The following is a 16,606-nucleotide window of genomic DNA, read 5'->3' on the forward strand; positions in this document are numbered from 1 at the left end:
CGGGGGACGGCCCGCGCAACACAATCGCACGTTACTTTATAGCCGACTCGCTCACAGGCTGCGAGCGTCGTCTCATTCATTTAACTTGCCTACTGTACACTGTGCTCAACGTAGTGAATTCAATACTATGGCAAACACACTACACTACTACCAGCACCAGCACGCCGCACGGAAATGTTTTTGTATCCACGCGCCTCGGAAAACTTCGGTGACGTTTCACAAAAGACAACCAATCGGACTTCGTCTTCTATTAGGACAATGAAAAGCCTCCGACCAATCGGAGGGGCGCCAGACTGGGCGCTGGCCAATGGCGACCGAGCCCCGCCGAGAGCAATGTTAGAGAGCTGAAGACTGAAGACATTGCGTATCGCCTGTGTTCCCTCATACACAGCCATTGCAGAGCATTGAGATCCAGCTATAGTCCCTCGGTAAGTATCAAACACACACGAACATTTTAAGTATCCTTAATGATGAGAACGACGATAACATTCATAAATATCCTACGTGCGTGTTATCCACGATCGGGTGTGAAACATTTTGCCGCTTGTGAAGAATTTTATTGCGGGGAACGTCCAAAAAACAACAACAAAAAAAAAAATAAATAGCCGGCGCTAAGCAGGTAACGTTACATTACTCTGCCTGGGAGTGTGGGAGAGACGCTCTGTAAAAAGGAAGAAATGAATATTAACCTTGACCAAATTCGACGAAAATGGACGATTTCGCCAAATACGAATAATTTTGTATATTACTGTCGTGTCGTTTATACAAAATGGAGTCGAATCAAACGGTAGTTATCGCGTAAAAATTCAGGAATGTCTAGCGGACAGCACGGTTAGCGACAATGGTAGAAGACTCACCGTTAGCTAGCCATTGGCATTGCAGTGCTTTGCGAAGCTGAATGCCTGTCATGTGAAGGCTAGGAAGCGTGCGGGTTTTGATACAAACATTAAAATTTGCACAAACACAAGAAAAAGAGAGACCGTCTCAAAATATACACAGACGTATGTTTGTTTGCCACAATTCACCCGACAAGACGATGTAAAAATTACCTCACGGTCTGCGCTTTACTGTAATGGCTGACTGTATTCGCATAGGAAACAAGGCAGCGAGGCAAATGGGAAGCCAGTGACAGAGGCGCAGTTCGCTTCAACTTTTTCTAACCGTGTTTTCTCGGGAAACAAACCCGTAACTATAACATGTAACGACGGCAAAATAAAGTTCAATCTTTCGCGATTCCAACGACACCATTGTGAGATTTTTCCGATGCTCGCAAAACCTTTAAATCGGGGGTTGAAGTGAAGTGGTGGCCGCGGTCGCTCTGCCCTCTATTGCATGCAGTGCAATGGCTGTGCGCTGACACAAAGAGAAGGAGCCATATTCTCCATGTTAGTGGATGAAGACGAGCGGCCATTAGGAGCTCATAGAAACCAAGTCAGTAGCACAGCCCGCTCATAGACACAGTACAGACCCAATGTATTACTATACAAGGCGGCTAGTGCAATAGGAATCAATCGGGGAAATATTTTGTCAAGATCGCCGGCTTTCTAAACGTATTTGTCGTGTTGCAAAGCGAACTGGGAGGCGGGAGGAGACATTTGAGGGGGACTTTCTTTCATGAAGAAGGCATTCTCACAAAATGGAAGAAGAAATATTGCCGTCGTTGTTGACCTCCTTTTCCTCAACGAGAGCCTATGCGCCATTACTACTTCGGTCGACGCAGCTTACTTGGGAGTTACAGTAGCATTTAATAGGAAAATGTAAAGGAAAAAATGACGAGTTTTAAACACATTTGCAAATTATATGGAATTATTTCCAGAACAAAGAAAGGGAAGACTGATAAGAGATGATTGTTAAATCATGTCGAGTAGCAGTTTTTAGTCTTATATTTTCAATAAATACGTCTTTATATATAATTTGTGTCTTTTCTGTGTCAAAGTTAACTGCTTGTTGAAAACATGAGCATGAATGAATCGGGGGTTTCCTGAAGGCCTATTCTTATTGCAGATGAGGTTTGGGGCTATTTTTTTTTTTTTTTTTTTTTTTTTTTTTTTTTTTTCTCCAAAAACACGAGTCATGTTTTATTTTTTTTTTAGGCCAAGTCCACTGTTACAGTCCCACAGAGGGCTATGGTTTATGTTATGCAGTTGAACTCAGGCAACTTTTGCAGTTACATGTGGAAGTGGCCGGAAAGTGTATCGCTGCAAAAAAAAAAAAAAAAATATGTATGGATGTTTGTTTGATTTCTTTCTTGGATCCCTAGCGATGTGTTTAGTCGGTTGTAAACCAACATAATGGGAGCTGACCACGGACCACCGAGTTGTATGTAAAGGCCACCGTACAGATTGCATCAATAAATAAAGTCATTTTCATCGCATCGGCTCCGTCTACGCTGACCGGTTTTATTTTAGGGGACTGCGTTCACGGGTCCCAGCTCGGTGCAGTTTGACAGCAGCGAGGGCGGGTCACTCAAGTAGTGCTATCCATACTAGTGGTCAATGGAGAGAAATAAAAGACGTGCTCATTGTGTAGTAGGGAGGAGTATGGGTGCGTAAGGAGAGTAAACACAAACATGTCTTACTGAATTTACGTGATTTTAATTATCTAAATTTAGAATTATGTTTTGTAAGGATAATTAATTGACATAACCATACATTTTCAGAAGGCCACTTTCTGCATGATGTTTTTGAAGCATTTGGGGCTTAGAATTAAGGCCATTTATCACAGCCAGTTATCCACTTACTGCACCAAGTAATAAAATTAATATCATTTTTTTGAATATCTGTGCAGTCGCACAGCTAATTTGTATTGAAACATTTGTTTTTAGATACTGCCATAAGGATGGGGAAAGATCCAACCAAGCCAAGGGGGAAGATGTCCTCCTATGCATATTTTGTGCAGACCTGTCGGGAGGAGCACAAGAAGAAGCACCCCGATGCTTCCGTTAACTTTGCTGAGTTCTCCAAGAAGTGCTCCGAGCGATGGAAGGTAGGAGAAGACTGAGGGATAATGACGATTTTATAAACTTGTAGTCTTTTTAATTTTTTTTTCTTTTTTATAAATACCAAATTTCATTCTTGAAACTGGACTACATGCCACTCTTCACTGGTGTACATCGAGATATTTCAGATACAGGATGTTGGATAATTTCACAACTTTTGAGTTAAACTGAGATGCCCATATTGTGCAATAAGTAAGATAATGCAGCACCCTCCCAGGCTAGGGAAACTGGGGGGGGAAAGGGAATACTCTGAACAATTGTGTACAAAGGGCGTCGCTACAGATGCTACAATCAGCAAGCTACCTCTGTTTTCAGACAATGTCTGCCAAGGAGAAGGGCAAATTTGAGGACCTGGCCAGGCAGGACAAGGCACGCTATGAGAGGGAGATGATGAGCTACGTTCCAGTCAGGGGAGGAAAGAAGAAGAAGTACAAGGACCCTAATGCCCCCAAGAGACCCCCGTAAGTATTGCAAGTCACCACTTAATGATTTTAAACCCCTTTGCATCAGAAAAATGCATCTTTTCTGCAGAACAAAACAAATCTGAATCATGAGCAGCAGACTCATGTCGTAAAGACACAATTGGAAGTATTTTATGTTGTGTAAATGGCAAACTCATTTTTTTTTTTCCTTTTCTATTCTTTTTTCTCCCCAGATCTGCCTTCTTCATCTTCTGCTCAGAGTTCCGCCCTAAGGTGAAAGGCGAGAGCCCTGGTTTATCCATTGGAGATGTTGCCAAGAGGCTGGGTGAGATGTGGAACAGCACCGCTGCAGAGGACAAGCAGCCCTATGAGAAAAAGGCCGCTAAACTGAAGGAGAAGTATGAGAAGGTAAAGAAATGGTGATCTATTGTAACACATTTTACTGATAATTCAAGTTCTGCTGCTCTCCCTTTAGAGCTTTAATTACAAATGAGTGTGTTTGGGTCTCAACATTAGTTCAATATCTCGTCATTCCTTCCTCGCAGGACATCGCAGCATATCGCGCTAAGGGCAAAACAGGTGGCGGAGCACCAGGAAAAGCCCCGTCCAAGGCGGAGAAGAAGGATGAAGATGACGACGATGAGGACGAAGATGACGAGGAGGAGGAGGATGACGATGATGACGATGATGACGAGTAGATTGCGGGTGACATATATAGTGGTCATTTTCTTGTTTATAAAGCATTTAACCCCCTTGTACACACTTCACTTACTGAAAGAAAATACATTAGTATCCAAGGGGTTAAAAAAACAACAAAAAAGGCTGTGTATATCAGTTGTTTTTATGCTGTACAGTTTTTTTCTCCTTTTTGTATAGTTAACACTACACAAGTATCGTGTCTGTATCTTTCTGTCTTATTTTTCCAGTGGTAGTTCCTAGACCACTATCCTGCCTGGTACAGTGTAAAGGGGTGGGCTTACAGTATTTACCCTAGCTAGAGGTGCACAGCACATAAAAATCGTTCTGAGTTAGCTGAGTGTTTCTTTTCTTTTTCTTTTTTTTTTTTTCTTTTTCCTGTGTTTTTATTTTTAATGACGTTATCAAAATTAACGTATCACAGTTGTTTTACTGATCTTTATGTACCACTGTAATAGCAAAAATAAGAAAAAAAACGCCTTGTTTATTGTTGAAATTTAAATTGCTTCTGATGTCAATAAACTTTTTTTTTTTTAATAAATTGGTTTTGTACTGTGTGTAGGGAAAATCGTAAAAGTAACTGCATTTATCCTGCAGGTTTTTCTTTTCCCAAGATCAAATGGCTCCAAGTGTTTCAGTAAGAGCAGATTAATTTGTCACTAACATTAATGCAGTTTTTGTTTTTAAAAAAAAAAAACAATCTACTTGATGTGACTGATCTGGAAGAGTAGTGATAAGAAGTAGGATTTTACAGCAGCTCTGTCAAAACAATGGAATATCACCACCACCAAAATCCATATGACTGACAAATAAAACATGGTAGATGACAGAATATCATACGACAGTCTAATGCTGGTTGGAAATAAAACGGCTATGACTGGGACTATTTCTGCTCCATCAGTGTTTGAGACGCAAGAGCAGTTAACGTGGTCTTACTGGAGATGAGGCGTGTTTTCACTTGCATCGCTGTCTGCCCGGGAAAGTAAAATCGGAATTGGCGTTACTGGTGCTCAGGGAACATTAAATAGAGCGGGAAAGCATCTTAACCCACCCGGGCCTCCACAAGCGACTCCTGTGAAAGTATCACCGCAACTGTCCGCCTATCCTGGGCTTCTCATACCGTGGCGGTATGCAAACGCGCTCCTTGCCCCGGTGGAGCCACAACACCGAAAGTTGTGGCAACGTTGTGAGCTCCTCCTGCCAGCACGCATCGCTGACTCTTCCTGTCTTGTTTAGATGCAGCTGCTTCATCTCTCACGTACTCCCCAGGTCCCATTCAGGGTAAAAAAAAAAAAAAAAAAATTAAATAAATAAAAAAGATCATTTATATAAGAAGGATTATGTGCTTGAAAAACCCAGTGACATAAGAATAAGGCTGGTGTGTACAGACCACTGCAGTCCAAACCTAAAAGGCACGCACACACACACACACACACACACACTGTACATCATGGTGTCAACCCACGGGAGACCAGCTCAGTCATTTGGGGGGGGGTCACCAACTCTCGGCCTGAGCACACACACAAGTATTCGTGGCAGCGAGCAGCGCGGACGCGTCTCTGATCCGGGGTGTAAATGACGGGGACGTGTCTTCCTCCCCACTGCCCTATCTCCCCCGTCTCTGCACGGCCGCCAGCCTTGGCCCCGCCGAACGATCCCTGGTATCAAGTGGTCCGGGGGACAGGCAAGACGCGGGGCAGCAGCTGACCTCTGCGCCGCCCCGATGAAAAGCCCCCCCCTCCTACTATCCCCGATCATTCCCCACACTCGCTGATGAGCCCTGCTCATTTTAAATCCAGCGGACGATGACAGCCGCGGTGAAATGTTCCTAAAAACCCCCCCCCAAACCCCGGCTCCTTGTCCCGGATGTGTGGTCTGCGTCTGGCATTGTTTGTGAGGGACAGACAAAGCTGCGTGGATCACTAACTTGAGGAGAAACCTGTGCGGTTACCAGGCACGGGACAGCTGCACGCTGCTGTCAGCGATGGTTGTTTCCCTCCACCGCGTCTGTCCGCAACATTGCAGTACGGCCCTGCCTCCAGTTACGGCGGGCTGAAGGCAGCAGTTAAAATGGTGAATGTTTACACTCGCCTTTTTTTTTTTCTTTTTCTTTTTTCTCTCTCTCTCTCTCTCTCTCCCGGAGAGTGGATCCTGCTGGAGAGTGGCAGGAAAGGGAAACTATTGCTGAAACAGTTGCAGCGCCTCGTGGCTGCGCTCAGCTGTTGATCGGCGTCTGCGTGGGCCCGAGCAGGGCCAGAAGTGCGCATACAGCGAAGCGGGTTAGAGGGGAGGGGAGGAGGGGGGGGTGTTACACAGCGCCACTGCCGGCTCCGAAGCCCGTCAATCCCGGCCACCCCCGGGATCCACCGCACACACCCGCGTCCCATCGGCGGTCTCCGGGCGACACCCGGTGGTCACGTCCCTGCAACTGCATCCGAACCGCTGAGAAAAAAAAAAACCCCACCGTCAGGGTGGCCTTCAGGGCAAACTGCTAAAAGTACAATGTTGGACCTAATGTCGAGACATACAATGAAAAATTCTCCACTTTTACTCCGATTCTCAAACTTGGGAGTAAAAGCTGTTTTTCAAACTCCTTTTGACTTAAAAAGGCTCTCTTAAGTCTCTGAGCTTGGTCAGGAGTAGATCCCTGATGACTGCGGTATCAGAGCCCAGCACGCTGCTCTTTTCTGTCTAATAAAAATAACAATAATAATAATAATGTAACATTAGCCGAAGCAGTATAGCACTAGAGTAGTTGTCTGCTATTTGCATTTGAACATTTGATTGGATGTTACACCACTTTTTCTTTTTTTGGTATTTATCAAGGGTGCGCACAAACAACAAGAATAAATCTGGCCCTGATTTATTTCAATCACAACCTCTAATCATCCTCATTGTCTGCACTTGTCAGTGTGGTACTAAATTCTCTACAACGTATGATTTGTCTGATGAACCTCGTCCACCAACAGCAGAACGTCTCGCAGCAAAGTTTTGCTTCCATTTCAGCCAGTTCCCTATTGTTTCATCCCCATGTACGTCTTTATACATTATATATATATATATATATATATGTATAATATTAGATTGTTGTTAATCTCCTATGTTAATCATTCATGGTGATTTAAATAATGCACAAATTAAATGTAAGGAGTAAGTCACTTGATGAATGTGTGTTATTGCTCAGACCAATCCATATTTAATGTAAATAATATTTAGGTTAAATAATCTCCACTGCGTATCTCCTCCGTCTCCGCACAGCCGCCAGGCTTTGGCCCGCTGAAGAATTTTAGTTTTACCCTGTGATGATCACAGTTTGTCCTCTGCTGCGTGTGTCACAGATCATAAAGACTTGCCTTTGGAGTTTGAGCGATCACCCGAACCGCCGTGCAAATACAGTTTATTTAGGCTCGAAATGCACTTGATGAGGTGGGAAAGAATTTGGGCAGGCCACTCCACAATCCTACAGGTGAACTGATGTGTGCCTGACATGAGGCTGTTCAGGACGGAACCCTGGTCAAAATAAAAACAGACACGGATATACATCATCCTTCCTCCATAAAATTTAACACTAAAGATAAGATTAGACAGGTTAAAGTGCTGTCGGTTCAAGGTTAACGTGGACACGTCACTATTTTCATGAATGCTAAAACTTAAAAAAATACTAAAGGTACGTGTGTTTTTACTTGGAGAGTAAAGGTAAAGGTGAACTTCACAGTTCATGCAAAGCAGGAATTTTCTTTATCCTGACACGTTCAAAGCAGCATTTTGGGGTTGGGGTTGGTGTCCGTGCGTTGGAGGGCGTTACGTTTTGTCTTTGGGACTAGAGTAACGCAAATTTTCAGTCTTCAGTCTCCTCACGACCCCACGTCACCTCCTCCATCACCAGCAACGCTCTCAGATGATTTGTGGCTCATTTTATTTTCTAGCGTCTGCTTGGTGAAGAGATCTCTGCAAGCTACTGGGTAAAAGTTAAATACAAGTACAACAATTACACTTGTCTCATTTAGCGGGAGAAGAGTTTGGATGCTGAACCTACATCAAATGCGCTTTGCACAGTGCCTTCCCTTCTCTATGGTTAATGCTGGTGGCTTGTTTTTGGCCATGAGATGAAGCCTTATAGGTTTTTTGGTGTGTTGATATTTTTGTTGCCAGTGCTGGAGCCCTGCCATGTTTCAGACACACATTTAGTTATCAGCAGGAAACCAGGAAGGGAGAAAGCCTCTACATATCAAACACTCCCTCTCTGGACAGTGTTCTGGATCCTAAACAGCTCTGCTTTCGTATAAAACAATTATGAATAATCGAGATTCCCGGCTTGCACTGGCCATATTAAAACCATGTGCGCCTGTCAGCCTCTCCTCCGGCCTGTCGCCTTTGACTGACATCGTGATTTAGTCCACCACCGTTTCATTCAGACGGCCATTACGAGATCAAGGTTACAATGACTACTTAAAAATTGTTATTCAGATTATGATTAATACAAAAGAAAGGAAAGTGTTCTTTTCCCCTTTTTCCTGGAATCTGTACCTGTACCTGCCACACATTTGTGTAGAATCAGTACTGTACTTCCTGAATAAAGGAGCTGCGATTAATGACAAATAATCATGCTGATAAGACGTGTGTGTTATCCTTTCCCACTATAAATATATTAAATACAAATGCAATATATTAATTCAGTGGAAGTTCATGAGAATGGTGAATAAATCAGGTAGCTATGACTCATCTGCCCCGCTGTTTGGGAAATTTAATTCATTAACTATTTGTAACATGAATATTTTGACATTGATATTGATATTTTTTTACCATATGCATTTGCTTCATTCCTGTTTTCTGCCAGGTCTTCGGAGGAATTTGATTTACCTGACTGCCGAACATCTCGACACCATTAAATGTGGAGATTACTCTCTAGGCAACAGTTTGGAATTAAACATAAATTAATCTACTTTGTTTTATGTTCTAAAGACTCAGTTGGGCAAAAAATCTCACAGTGTCCAACAGCCTTTCATTTGTTTTTGTCTTTATCTTTTCTATTGTTTTTGACACATAAAAGTGTCCTTTTCTATGTCTCTTTTATTTGCCTTAGTAACTTTTTTTTTTACCATGATGTTTTCACTGCGCAAAGAGAAGTATTTGTTTTTCTTCAAATCCTTTCCCTATACTTTTTAAATACATCTTTCTTACCACGTAGAACGCAGCTTTCCCCGTTTGATTCCCAGGCTGCGGTTTAATAGAGATTTCGTCATGAACTTGCATCATATTCACGATATGAAACTGTAACATCTTGACACTAAATTCACAGGTTCAACAACTAGTCAAAAAGGGAACCAAAAAGTGTGTGTGGAAAATGTGCATTGTGTTAGTGTTTTCCCTTTTTTTTTTTTTTAATTTCTTCATGACCTTAAGGTTTTTTAAGGTCATGAAGATATGTACAGTTTGGGTACAGTGTAAGACTTTGTTATTGACTGATGATCTGCATCCACCATTCGCCATTGGAACTAAAAAAAATCCTCATTTTGCATTGCCCATCTAATCTTTTACATATATGAAAGATGCCACCCTTTTTTCTGTTTTGATTTGTATTCTGTGTATTTTGATATATATTGCTTGTCTCATTTTAAGAATATTTTTATCAGTTAGTGATGTGGTAATTGTCTCTTGTGTTTAAGATATTGTTTCCATTTTGTTTAGTTGTTTTAGTCTGTAGCTCTGTTTTAAAGATTAGTGAAAGTTATTTTCCGTTGGGGATTGGATGCCTGACGAAGGTCCATGACTCACATGTTGTGCCGACGGCATGCGGGAATTCAACCTTTTCTTTCACATGGTTTTATTTTTCCCATTTTCTTGTTCATCACTTGCGCATTAAACATCACTTAGCATGATTCCCAACCCGAGAAATGAGAAACTTTAAGAAAATGCTTTTTTCAAAAGGCATTTTGTACACCCAGGAGCCTGCAGCCAGCATGAGAAGCACATCGTATCCCTGTACCTATCGAGTTTTTGTTCACTGAAGTGAGCATATCGAGGCTCTGCAGAAGTCTGGCACAATGGTTTGATTTATGGTTTTTTTCTGGATAAGGGAAGAGACATCCAATAGGGTTGCGATTCAGTGAGTTTCTTTATTTTTTTAAATCTGTAAATCTTTCTTTCCTATGCCAAGTCCTTGTTTTAACAATTTCATTTCACAATATGTGTGCAACAGTGTGTATAGGACCAATGTGAAAAATAGATCCACATTTTCTATATTACACAATATTTTAAAAGAAAAGGCCCAAAATCTGACAAGGAACTTGAAGAGGCTTCGATGCAAAAAGGGCTCACGTTATTTATTTAGTTAGTTACTGTAAGATTTAATAAAATTGTACAAAAGCAGATTTATCAATCATTTATATAGTTTATTAAAAATGGTCCATATTTGAGTAGAAATTAGTAAATTGGACGTGAGAGCTTAAAATGTTGCACAGCACAGGCTATTCATACAGGAACTTGTGAAACATAGCTACGGTCTGTGTGTATGTGTGCATGTGTTTGTGTGTGTGTGTGTGTATGCGTGTGTGTGTGTGTGCGTGCGCCCGTGTGTGTGTCTGAGGGACCAATCAGGTGCGCTTTCTCAGTACCAGCCCACCTCTGCACCAATCATGTGAGGGCTGGCTCCCTCAGAAATCATTCCTCACATGATTGACCATTCTGTCTGACTTTGCAGAGAAGCAACAGTTTTCAGAGAAACAGCAGTCTTCAGTCGATAGAGATGTGCAAGAGGAAATTATTTTTTGGGACATACAGTCTGAGCTGCTCTAATTTAAGCAGTGTATAAAATATGTTTCTTTCACGGCTTTCAAGCTGTATCCTGTCATAAACCTCCTCCTCCACTGGGTGATGCCATTACAAAGGACAAAGTTACCCTGTGCACCTTAGCGACCATAGTCAGAAACCTTAAAAGTACACATAACGATTTTTCAGGTCTCAGTCCTTCATTAGTGTAAGCTACAGTACTTATTCAATCACTTTATGCCTCCACAGAGAGCCACAAAGCCAGAGTTTAACAAAGAAGGAAAACCCGACAAGAATAACTCATTAACCCCATAGGTCACATAAAATTATTTGCAATATACCGACAACATAAGGATAGCAAACTGCAGCAGGGTCCTGCATAGAAGTAGAGAGAGATGCGAAGTCCAAGCCTGTAATACAGCCAGAATTTTAACAATACTTTCAATACAAATCACTTTGTATGAATTCCTTTCCCCCGAGGTTGTAGAGTTTGTGATAGCTTTATTAAACCCGTGAAAGACAGTGGAAGAGCGTGCGTCTCTTAAGTGGACAAAGTGTTGCAAATGCTTGAGTGGGTGGCGGACAAACGTTGAGTTCTTGTGAAATCAGATTTGTCATGCTTCACTCAAGGTTGTATCTTATGAGTCATCTTATGACTCTTTTGTGTGTGTGTGTGTGTGTGTGTGCCTGTGAGTCTTTTGTATGAGACAGTATCAGTGTTTTGGCAGTGAATATCGAAGTTTATGTGTTTGTGTTGTCTATGTGTTTATATGACCCATATAACAGGACACAGAAGTGCGTAGTGTACTGATGCAGCGAAAGAAAGACAGACGTAGGCAGAATAACAAAGAAAGTGACTAACACCCAATGGAACAAACTATCCATGAGGTATCTTCTGTTGAAGGGAGGTCAGATAAAATACAGAGAATCCTGTTTGAAAATCCACCCTAGAGCAGGTTTGACATACAGATAAGTAACAAAAATTAGAGGGGAAAAAAGATATTACCTCATTTGATGCGTTGAGGATGATGTTTGAAAATGATCGCTCCAAAATCTGCTACAGGTGTTAAATTAGGTTGAGATCTGGTGACTGAAGTCCACAGCAAATGTTTCACATCATTTTTATTTTCATCAAATCATCTCGTGATCCCACGTGCCACTTTGGATGGCATAGCCGTCCTGGAAAAGATCAGTCCCATCAGGAAAGAAATCTCTCACCAAAGTATTCAGTAACTTACAGTAACTCAGTTGCCTCTAGCAGAAATTACAGCTTCCAGTCTTCTTGGGTAAATACCTACAGGCTTTGCACACTTGGATTTGGGCAGTTTATCCCATTCTTCCTGTCAGATCCTCTCAAGCTCTGTCAGATTGGGTGGGAAGCGTCTGTGAACTGCCATTTTCAGGTCTCTCCACAGATAGTCTATGGGGTTTAAGTCTGGGCTTTGGTCTTGGCCACTCAAGGACAAGTCAGAGACTTGGCCCGGAGCCACTTCAGCATTTTCTCTGCCGTTTGCTTCAGATCATTGTCGTGGTGAGAGGTGAACCATTGCCCCAGTCTCAGGTCGCATGCACCCTGGAGCAGATTTTCTTCAAGGACCCTCTCAGCTGCATTCATCCCTTCCTCATTTCTGACCAGTCTCCCCGTCCCTGCGGCTGAGAAGCACCCTCACACAGCATGATGCTGCCACCACCATTAGCCAGGTGATGAGCAGTGCCTGGTGTTCGCCAGACATAGTGTTTAAAGTGCTGCCCAAAGGGTTTCGTTTTTGTCTCATCAGACAAGAGAATCTTTTTCCTCGCGCCCTCAGAGCCCTTTAGATGCTGCTTGGCAAACTCCATCGGGCTGTCATATGCCTTTTACTCAAAGTGGCTTTCGTCTAGCCACTCTACCATAAAGGCCTGATTGATGGAGTGCTGCTGAGACGGTCGTCCTTGCAGGAGATTCTCCCATCACATCTGAGGCTGTTAGAGTTAGAGTAGCCACTGGGCTCTTTGTCACCTCCCTGAGCTCCAGAGAGCCCTTCAATTCAGTTCGCCACAGGTAGACTCCAGTCAATGAATGTGAATACTCCATTCATGTGAGTACTTCAGTTTTTGATTTTTTTTTTTTTTTTTTAGAATTTTTCAAAAAAGGTCTAAAAGAATGTGTTCACTTTGTCATTATGGATTATTGAGAGCAGATCGGTGGGCAATAAGGTATGCAGAAAGTGAAGAGAATACTGAATACTTCCTGTAGCCACTGTAGGAGAACAGATTAGAAACAAATGAGGGGAAGCATCAGAAAAATAAGAAATGTGCTTTTAACAGCAGTGTTAAAAATCCATTTATTAAACTGTTACCAATACCTTTGTCAGTTACATTCTCTACTGAGTCCCGCCATCAGCTTGTACTTTTGTGAATTTGTGCTGTTGGTCCATTATTCAGACAAACAAATCAAGTTTGAGATAAAACTGAAAGGTCAGAGGATTTTCCGAGTACTGTCTTAATTCAATATTGAAAGAAGAACCATAGATGATTGCATTAACAGAAAGATTTGGGAGGAGGAAAAGAGGAAGGGGAGGAAGGAGGAAAATAGGATATGAATAAGAGTGAATGGTATTGAAATGGCTACATAAATAAATAAATAAATATAAATAAATAAATTATGAGTGGAATTGGCTTTGGTGTACTGCTGCTGCAGTCTTTGGAGCATGTTGAGACCAGAAGACTGAATAAGGTGATAAGGTCTTTACATCAACACAATATAGGTTTGATTTACACTTATTATAACGCAAGCACAGAGCCAACATAAAAACATCTCTCAGATGGGAATTGCAAATAAGACATCTCTGTAGTTCAGTACTTCCTATACACTAATTAGAGGACTGCTCTGGCTCTGTATGGCTTTCGACATTTGACAGACTGATCAAACAAACCACCAAGCAATGGGAAGCAATGATAATGTTTTAATTTTTATGTAGCCATATCCCTTCTCTCTAAGACAGCTGGGATTGTTTGCATAGAGAGATAAACAGAAAAGACTTTATTAATGTGTAACTCCTCAATACAGAAAGTGTACAAGAAATGTACATTTATGCCAGGTAGTTAAAACCATTTTATAGCACTAGATACTATGTCTCTGAAGTGGTTGAATTGCAACAATACGAATCAGATATTGCAAAGACTTTACAGACATTAAACCTGCATTGATTAAAATTTTTGATGCTAACACTGAATTACAACATACAGTATGAAAAGGGTTGCTCATTCCAACAAATCCGCAAAGAACAGTGACCCTCTGCTGCTCGACGTAGCTTTTGAGCCTCTTTTAGTTTCATATTTTGGCTCCACTTTCCGCACAATACAATGCAACGTCATCTGGTGAGGTATTCCATTGGCCAATCCAACACATGCAAGCACAAATTCCTTGAAGATTATGTTGTAACAAGGCCATCCTCCCATAAAAACATGACCCCATAGGTCATTTGTACAAGCAGCTTATTGCAAGCCATATTTACGTTTTATTGTTAAGCAACCTCTAGTGGTCGTGTCAGACAGCTTAAGTTGTTTCAGCTAATGCCCCTAAACAACCATTTTATCTTCAAGTGTCAAAGGGAAGAAGGAAGTCAGGTGACGCTGTTATAGAGCAGAAAAGGCTGTGTGTGGAGGAGGTCGGGGTGGATGGATGGGTCAGCAAAACATTGGACTTGAACATGTGTCAGCGTTGTTTCTTTTGAACGCAATCTTTCCATAACCTTAACCACATGTTTATGATTGTAACCAAGATGACAAAGATCCTTTAACCTTAACAAAGCACTTATTTGAACCCAAACCACAATCTTTCCCGTAACCTAACCAAGTAGTTTTTGTGCCTGAACCTAATTAAAATTTTACCACGGCCCCGTCACATGAAAGGGTTAGTTACTTATTTTTCCATAGTGATTTTTATCAGTTTATCTTTGGCATATCGCCTGCCTGTATGGATGCAACACTCCTATGGGTCATGTCAGAGGGCAGGGACAAATGACCTATATGATCGGTCAAGTTGGAGGATTTGTTGTTTGTTATGTGTAACGTGAGCAGCGTTTGCCTCAAGATTTTTTCAATGAAAGACAAAAGGATCATCACTGTGATAACTTTACGGAGTTGTAAAACTCCTGTCTCATGGTATTATAAACCTTGGTGTTTTGGTGACGGATAAGGATCCAGAGTCATGCATCTATTACTCAAACCAACCCTAATCATATTTCATCGTTTCGCCACTACATGAAAGACAAGCTCCCACGAACGCAGCCCCATTTTTTTTCTTTCACACAGGTCTGGTCCTGAAGTCTCGAAAAGAGGATTAAAAGATAGAAATGGATCTTGTTTGCGCAAGTAATATGCCATGTGCACAAGTTATGGATCTTATGCGGACATGTTCAGTAAAATGAAAATATATAATCTTTCGGGACTTTGGGGGCTCCATAGTACTTTGAAATGGTTATTATGAGTAAATATGTGCCAGTGGGTTGTATTATCAGACTCTCGTAAATTAATGTCTTCTATGTAGAATTAGGACACAGATTTGGCACATTCATTAATGGAATGGTTTTTTCAGCTAAAAACATCATACTGATTATAATTTACAACTTGATTGGATATTAGTAAAAAAAAATACAGTGCACACACATTATGGACACACCAGCAATGTTGTTTAACTATAGGGGTGGTTACAATATCATTAACACCTCAATGACAATGAAATCCAACTATGTCATTCCAATGTATACTAACCTTATTAACTTTTTAACTTAATATAATTTGCAAAATAATATCATTTATTTTGTTGATTGAACTCCATGTTTATCTCTGAGTCTATAGTTTGTGTTGTTGTGTTGTAGATGTGAGTGCATAATATCAAATAGTGTGTGCATCTTGCGGAGTAATTTTCGAGGTTGTTCTTTTAACAGATTAACAGCTGCTTGACTGTTCAGATAATTTCTTGCACTTTCTTTATTGTGTTGTATCATGAGGAAGCGATGATTTAATTTTGGATCTCCTTCACTGGGAGTAATTAAATTAAAGGTCAAAAACCCTAAATCACTCACATAATTTTAGGCCATTGGTGCCTAATCAATTTGGCGTGTTTGTGTGTGTGAGTGTGTTAGTGTACAAACAGGCACATCCTCTCTTGATGTTAAGCCAGCGCATTTCAGCTGATGGAAGCCAAAGCAGGATGTGAGGCACTGACAGCAGAACCGCACCCGATTGACAACTAAATCTCTTATTCAGAGAGATTTAACACAACTTCAAATAAAAAAATAATGTTTCTATCTATGTATTTAACTATATTTTTATGATACTGCTGTGTCATTGTGTAGTATACAGCATATAGACAGAGGGAAGACTGAGACAGCGGGAAAAATAAATAGTTACATGCATCATATGTCAAAAACTACCACCTAATGTACAGGTTCATGTTGATGTGCAAGTCTGTGTGTGTGTTGACCAGAAGTTTGTGATGACATACCGGATTTACCCCATGTACCCCTGCAGATTATGTTCTTTTCATGGTCGGTGAGTCTGGTTTGAATTCGTTTAGCCACCTCACTTTTTCTGTCTGCCTTTTTCTTTTCAGTGCTGCAAACAGTCGGTGTTGACGAATCTGCCATGTTCCCTCTTACAAAGAACAAAACCCAACAACAACACGGCTCAGCATGATGACTCAAAGAGGCATCCTGGAACAAACACCTATCAAGTA

The 16,606-nt window shown here is 41.3% G+C and overlaps 1 protein-coding gene across 1 annotated transcript; it reads left to right on the forward strand.

Annotated features, from left to right (window-relative positions):
• The first annotated feature begins 296 nt into the window (after positions 1-296).
• On the forward strand, positions 297-4,813 carry hmgb1a (high mobility group box 1a). Its single transcript, XM_040149687.1, has 5 exons — positions 297-428; positions 2,825-2,985; positions 3,314-3,459; positions 3,654-3,828; positions 3,966-4,813. The coding sequence occupies exons 2-5, from the start codon at positions 2,839-2,841 to the stop codon at positions 4,116-4,118; spliced, it is 621 nt and encodes a 206-aa protein (XP_040005621.1). The 5' UTR covers positions 297-428; positions 2,825-2,838; the 3' UTR covers positions 4,119-4,813.
• Positions 4,814-16,606: the final 11,793 nt, after the last annotated feature.

Source organism: Xiphias gladius, chromosome 17, assembly GCF_016859285.1.
Source record: "Xiphias gladius isolate SHS-SW01 ecotype Sanya breed wild chromosome 17, ASM1685928v1, whole genome shotgun sequence".
In the NCBI taxonomy this organism is placed as follows: domain Eukaryota; kingdom Metazoa; phylum Chordata; class Actinopteri; order Istiophoriformes; family Xiphiidae; genus Xiphias; species Xiphias gladius.

Bases quoted from the DNA above. Each gene is read 5' to 3' on its own strand.
- hmgb1a (XM_040149687.1), top strand. From the start codon at position 2,839: ATGGGGAAAGATCCAACCAAGCCAAGGGGGAAGATGTCCTCCTATGCA. The intron at 3,460-3,653 runs GTAAGTATTGCA...TTTTCTCCCCAG, and splicing joins AATGCCCCCAAGAGACCCCC to ATCTGCCTTCTTCATCTTCT. The intron at 3,829-3,965 runs GTAAAGAAATGG...CCTTCCTCGCAG, and splicing joins TGAAGGAGAAGTATGAGAAG to GACATCGCAGCATATCGCGC.